The sequence below is a fragment of the Zea mays genome, chromosome 5 (assembly GCF_902167145.1).
Source record: "Zea mays cultivar B73 chromosome 5, Zm-B73-REFERENCE-NAM-5.0, whole genome shotgun sequence".
NCBI classification, from domain to species: Eukaryota; Viridiplantae; Streptophyta; class Magnoliopsida; order Poales; family Poaceae; genus Zea; species Zea mays.
The window spans coordinates 150,344,441-150,351,247 of record NC_050100.1 but is presented as its reverse complement, the minus strand read 5'-3'; the positions used below and the strand labels follow the sequence as shown (position 1 = coordinate 150,351,247).

General features: G+C 39.3%; 1 protein-coding gene across 4 annotated transcripts; it reads left to right on the top strand.

Annotated features, from left to right (window-relative positions):
* The first annotated feature begins 1,195 nt into the window (after positions 1 to 1,195).
* On the top strand, positions 1,196 to 4,096 carry LOC103627029 (uncharacterized). Of its 4 annotated transcripts, XR_553322.4 has the most exons (6): positions 1,196 to 2,599; positions 2,676 to 2,975; positions 3,109 to 3,174; positions 3,274 to 3,354; positions 3,459 to 3,530; positions 3,645 to 4,096. XR_553322.4 is itself a non-coding variant. In XM_020537730.2 (4 exons), exons 1-4 carry the CDS (start codon positions 3,133 to 3,135, stop codon positions 3,888 to 3,890), a joined length of 441 nt encoding a protein of 146 aa, XP_020393319.1. In that variant the 5' UTR covers positions 2,080 to 3,132; the 3' UTR covers positions 3,891 to 4,096. The 4 variants fall into 4 exon arrangements, 1 of the variants encoding a protein (XP_020393319.1); XR_553321.4 differs by having other exon boundaries at positions 2,676 to 3,174; XR_002262023.3 differs by having other exon boundaries at positions 2,040 to 2,585; positions 2,676 to 3,174.
* Positions 4,097 to 6,807: the final 2,711 nt, after the last annotated feature.

Below are 6,807 nucleotides of genomic sequence, written 5' to 3'. Positions count from 1 at the left end.
CACCACCCCCTCCCCTTTCTTGGCCGTCTCACTTTTCCCCCTTGGCTGGCCACCCCCTCTCCCCCATTGCAGCAGCCCTCCAATACTTCTTCCTCCCTAGATTCCCCCCCACGCAACAAGGATCGAGAAGAGAAGGAACAAGATGGATTGAAGAGGAAGAGAGGATCAAGGAGATGGGCTACCCCCATCTCTTGCAGATTTTTCTTAGGGAAAACCCTAGGTAAGGATGGGATCCTTGTTCCTCCCTATAATTATGTGCTTTTGGAGGTTGTGGATCATGTGGATTGAAGGATTAGAGGTTGGATTAGGTGTGGGGTTAGGTTTTGATTTCGAATTTAATTTCTGCAGAATGACAGATTCGACAGTTTCTGTTCATGCCAGTTTTCCGTGGTCTTAGTGGCCTCAAAAAAATAAAAAGTCTATATATGAGTCGTAGATAATTTGTAGATCTTTCAGTGGCCACGAAGAACACCTCAATCGGACATCAGAACAGAAAGTTATGGCAGTTTGATTATAGCAGTTTTGCAGTCTCATAATTCTGTGCAGAATCTGTTCTCTTAAGAGTTAGGCAATTTTATCAACAGAATTAAACGGTGGGTTGGTAAAAGAAGTTGTAGATAATTTCATAAGGTTTCCAGATTGTTAAAGAGTGCATTCATATGATTTGTGAAACTCCAGTTATGTTTGTTTTACTATGGCTGTTCCTGTTTGCCTGACAAAAATGAGTAGGTCTGTTCACTGGTGGGTTTCATCTAGTAAATGGCCGAATTGGCTCTTCCAACTATGAAGACTTTTGTAGAGGGATAAAAGTTCTTACTTTCAGCAGAATTGCATAATTTTTGGTTCAGTAGTTTGGGAGATATCGAATTTTAAAGTTAACCATACTGCTGTCTAAAACAGATTCAGTCAGTTATCTTGTCAGATGTTTTAGAACTAGTAGATGGCAGAATTTAATTATCCATTGAATACTGAAGTTGTAGAGTATTTTGTGTAAATACTCCTAGAGTATTTGTTTGATATCACCGCTGTTTTAATTTTAAATATACAAAATTAACAAACAGCGCTGCTGCTGTATGACATGTGGTTCAGGGTGGGAGTCTTTCCACTGGGTCTTGGTTTCAAGTGTAGGAGTGTTTTGTTGATTGATGGCAAATGTTTGTAAAATATTTGTACTAAGTTTTATGCCCGCTAGCAGGGGGCTACACTCCAGATCATGTCTAGTACATTTCTTCTTCTTCGATGAAGGCAAGTGAATGTAGCGGTGGTTGCTTCCGTTCTGACCTGTTATTTCTATTGCCTACACTCTAATATTCAGAAGTATTGGATTCTTTCATAATTGGACTCTATGGTGATGCTTTACTTGCTTGCATTATACTGATGATCAATCATATATTGATGATGATTATGATTCGAGTATGATTCATGAGATTAATTCACACCCCTGAAGGTAAATGAAGTATTATTTGAGGTTGGTATTGTATCTGAAGGTAAATAAAGTATTATTTAAGGTTTGTATTGTATTTGAAGGAAGTGAAGTTTATTGATAAATGTAGCATGCCATATACATTGCATGACTCATTTGCATCTGAAGTTTTGTCGTGACCTATGGTCCGACCGTACCGGTACAATTTAGCATCTTATGTTGCCCGAGGAGGGGTACGATGTGGCTTCATACCCTTAGAGGTATGAAGGCAGAGGACATATGCAGTCATTGAAGTGATATTTGCAGATGATGTGGTTTTATACCCTCAGAGGTATGAAGATAGAGTACCTACACATTGCATTCCTATGCATACATTGAAGTGATATTTGCAGGTATTGTTGACGCAGGGAAGTGTTATAGAACCTATTGTGGTTGTTCGAGGAAATGAGATGGTATTGGTTATAGTGGGACTACTGAGTTCTATATCTACAATTATTTCTGATTTTAATTGTGACTCTTTTAAAATGTTGATGAATTCAATTTGTGATTTAAATATCTCGTCAAAATAATTCGCTTGTTGAGATGTTTCATCTCACTCTTGCATTACTCAATGCAGGTGCTTGTTGCTCATCAAGGGAAGTGGGGAGTAGCAGCACATCCACCTTCACTCTTATAATAACGCTGCTTAGGCGCAGTCATGATTTAATTAGAAGCTTCTTGTCAAAGGATGTTTGTTTCTAACTAGTTGTGCGCACTGATTAATTTAGCTCATGTCGTTATGATTGTCTTCCCATTGCTAGCAGACTATTAATGTCTATTATGTTTTCTTATCATGATATCTATTTATACTTTGTTGCTTCCCCGTTTATGCAATTTTCAAAGGAGATGCTGTCGAAATTTTATATACGAATGTTAGAAGCGTAGTTTAGTAGCATTCTGGGGTGTTTGTGGATCTCGGGGTGTTACAATAGGTTTCATGAGTCTTTGAAATATGCTACTACGTACAAGATAGCACATGATCCAGATGGAGGTGTGAATGATTGGGTGGTTCAACATACTTCAAGGTCGAATAAGATTGTGTGGGGGCAACACCAATTCAAAGTAATGGATGATGTAGATGCTGGAAAGTATGAATGTGAATGCAAGCATTGTGAGCATACAAGTATGTTATATTAGGTAATTGTTATATACAATTGTTTAATTGTAATTAGTGACCATAAATGGACACATTATTTACTTGTTTTTGCTGTAGGTCTGCTATGTGTGCATCTTTTACGAACATTTATGCATCTTCAGATTGATTGTATTCCTCTGGAATACATCCTTCAGAGATACACCTACTCTGCTATACAAGATGTGACTTTTTCAAGGGATGATAAGAATTTGAAGGGTAAAGACAGTGAGACTAAATCATATAGGCAAAAGATGTTGCTTAAAAAGGCAATGAAAGTAGTGCATCATGCAAGTCTTTCAAAGGCGGGGCATGATAGAGCCCTAGAGATGATGGATGAACTACTTTTGCTACTTTCGCTGTTGGAGCCAGATATAGAAGGTGATGATAGTACTAGTGACAGTGAAGGAATCCAAGTATTTATTGTATTATTTGAAATAGCCGTGTATCATAAATGATATACTAAGTTTTTATGCTTAGTAAATGAGAAAAATGTGAAACTTGCCTGGTACAGAGTGACAGGGATGATGTAAGAGACATGCCAGGAGAAAATCTACCGACAAGAAGGGCACATGGTGGTGTATGTATATATATATTATATATGATGTTTGCTATGTATAATGGTGTGTATTATTTATTAGAAACACAACTATTTATTGTCAAACGTATGATTTGTCAGGAAATTCAATTGGTGCCTAGTTTACAAGAAGGTGGTGTGTGCAATACCCGATGTGCTATGCCGCTACAAATACTGGAACATGTAATACATGATTAGAAAAGAGGAAAAGTTGTTACAATACACAATAGTAATGATTGGACCTTGATGCTGATTATGATGTTAACATCAATGGTATATGTGTGCAGCACGGTGTTGGACAGTTGCCCACTGGCATACCACTGAGAGATGAGTGCGCAACAGATATGGCGATTAAAAAGGTAATGGTATTATTAAAAACACATGTCCATGGATATTTTTTAAGTTTACGTACAAAGATATGGATTTATCTACTAATATTTCAAAACTGATAAATTTTTATTTGAAAATTGTAGAAGCTAGATTTTAATGTGAGTGGAGTAAGCTTGAGAAGACCAGATAACGCGAAGCCAAAGGGCAGAACAATCAGTGATACCGAAAAAGAGTTATTAAGTTGGGCACAAAAGAAGACAAGAAAAAGAACAGAAAGTGCCAAAGGTGTGGCATTACTGATGGTCACAACAGTCGCACTTGGCTATCTATGGAGGAGAATAGGCTTCGGTTGGCCAGCCTTACTGGTCGGAAAAGAGGGCAGCCCCTAGGTTCTAGGAACAAGGGTTCATCTGATGCTCCAAATTGGAATGAGACATGCACTTCATAAAACATCGTGGGGGTATCACAGACAATGATTCATCTAGTGGGGAGTAGATGATTTCAGATTTTAGGACAATTGTAATGTAGTAACATACTTGTTATTACACATATGGACGAATTAATAAATCTGATACCAGTTGATATTCACAAAGTATAAGTAATAATGTTGTACTGCCTGAAATGGAAGGTGTTGTAAACTATATACGAATTTTGCATAATTATGTTATCAAAACAGCGCAATTCGTCTCTACAGAAGTCTTGGTGGCAAATACTGGTGAATAATGGCGTTGTGAAGAAAACACACATCAACAATAACTTGTGAGTAATGTAGTAACATATTTGTTATTACACATATGGACGAATTTATAAATCTGATACCAGTTGATATTCACAAAGTATAAGTAACAATGTCGTGCTGCCTGAAATGGAAGGTGTTGTAAACTGCATACGAATTTTGCATAATTGTGTTATCAAAACATCGTAATTCGTCGCTACAAAAGTATTGGTGGCCAATACTGGTGAATAATCGCTTTGTGAAGAAAACACACAACAACAACAACTTGTGAGTAAATGACTGATACAAATATGAGCTGATAATTGAAGTTTGAACTGAACACTGCATTAAACAAGAGTGGCTTCATAACTTGTTTAATACACATAGGTCGAAGTTTGATCTAAAAACTGCATTAAACAAGAGTGGCTTGATAGCTTGTTTAATACACATAGAAAGTTTCATTATAGTTTCATAGACATGCAACAGATAGTTGTGCTTCACAAAAGGTTGTTTTTGAACAAACAGCTGATCCAGTGACACTAATTGCGTGCAAACTTGAATCTTTGAATTTCTGGAGGCAACGGGAGGCACTTGTTCTTGCTATGAAATGTGAGGTAATATAGAGCAAGAGATCGTAGGTCACGAGAGTTGTCTTGCATAATACACATTATCTCGAACTGATTAGGTTATAAAATAAAGGTGGAACGTAAAAATAAAAACTGCATAACCAATAATTCACTTACTGGTTGTAATATTTCTTGATAGAACCATCCATGTAGTCATAGTACTGGATGTACCTCATGACGAAGAAGCCACAATCATTTGATCCCGCTATCATGGTGGGACACATAGGTGGCATGTCAATTGGGAAGTTTCCAAATTTAGGAATGCGTGAATTGGGCCGGGCTTGTTGCAAAGATTTGTTCAACCTGTTCATTATAACCCTAGCCCATGGTAATTTCCTTGAGCCTATGTCCATTTGGGAGTAATGAAACATCTTCCACGTAGTACCACCCAGTTTCGGACCATATGGATTGGAATCTAAAATGTGAATGCACCGAAACTGAATATTGATGACATACAATGTCCAATGGCCCATATGTAGTATAGGGACCATGATCTATTTAATATCACAAGTTATAGATATGAAATGATACCATTAGTGTGTGAGTGTTGAATATAATTGCATAGCAGAAAAAAGCTTGAAACAAAGATGACGATTACCAATTTGTAGTCAACACAGTTGTCCAGCTGAGGCAGTGTCTTGTCCAGGTAATCATCAAGGACAGTTTGATCATAACTCTGAGGAGACTTGCTGAGGCATTCATGCTCCTCAAAATTGAGCAGAGTCTGCATAATCATAATTACTATGTCATATAAATCTGTAGGTAAAGTATTGCAAAATTAGGTGGGTATTATTGAAAGGTTACATACACCAACATTGATATCCAGTACTGAAAGGGAAATAGGGTCAAACCTTTTCCTAAATGATTTTGGTGGTTGAAATGCCCAACACAAATAATTGGACTAACTAGTTTGCTCTAGATTATATATTCTACAGGTGCTAATGGTTCAACACAAACCAATAAAAAGATACAAGTAAGGGTTCAAAAGAAAGGAGCAAAAGAAACCAAAGAGAACCCTGATCTGGCGCACCGGACTGTCTGGTGTGCCACCGGACAGTGTCCTGTGCACCAGGGACCGTTCAGGCCGAACTCTTCACCTTCGGGTTTCTGGAGAGCCGCTCCGCTATAATTCACCGGACTATCCGGTGGGTCACCGGACTGTCCGGTGTGCCAGCGAAGCAACGGCTAAGAAGCGCAACGGTCGACTCCAACGGTTGCCTGCAAACGTGAGCAGTGCGCGGACAGTTCGCGCAGAGTCAGAGCAGCGCCAGAAGGCACACCGGACAGTAACAGTGCCTGTCCGGTGTGCCACCGGACTGTCCGGTGCACCAAGCTGTCAGAGCTCCAACGTCGAAACTATCAGAACCCTAACAGTTGGGTGACGTGGCAGGCGCACCGGACAGTGTCCGGTGGCGCACTGGACTGTCCGGTGCGCCCATCGACAGACAGCCTCCCCAACGGTTGAATTGGTGGTTGGGGCTATAAATACCCCCCAACCACCACCACTCCAAGCATCCAAGTTTTTCAGACTACACATTCAATACAAGAGATAGTGCAATCAATACAAGACACAAATTCAATAGAATCAAAGCCTTTCCAAGTCCCAAGTCCACTCCAAACAATTGTGAGTAGAGAGAGAGTTTTTGCTCGTGTTCTTTGAGCTCTTGTTCTTGGATCGCTTTCTTCTTCCTCTATTCTTGTTCTCAAGCAACTTGTAATCAAAGCAAGAGACACCAAGTTGTGGTGGTCCTTGTAGGGGTCTAAGTGACCCGTTTGATTAAGGAGAAAGCTCACTCGGTCTAGGTGACCGTTTGAGAGAGGGAAAGGGTTGAAAGAGACCCGGTCTTTGTGACCACCTCAACGGGGACTATGTTTGCAAGAACCGAACCTCGGTAAAACAAATCACCATGTCATCCACTTTATTTCTTGGTTGATTTGTTTTTCCTTCTCTTTTGGACTCAGATT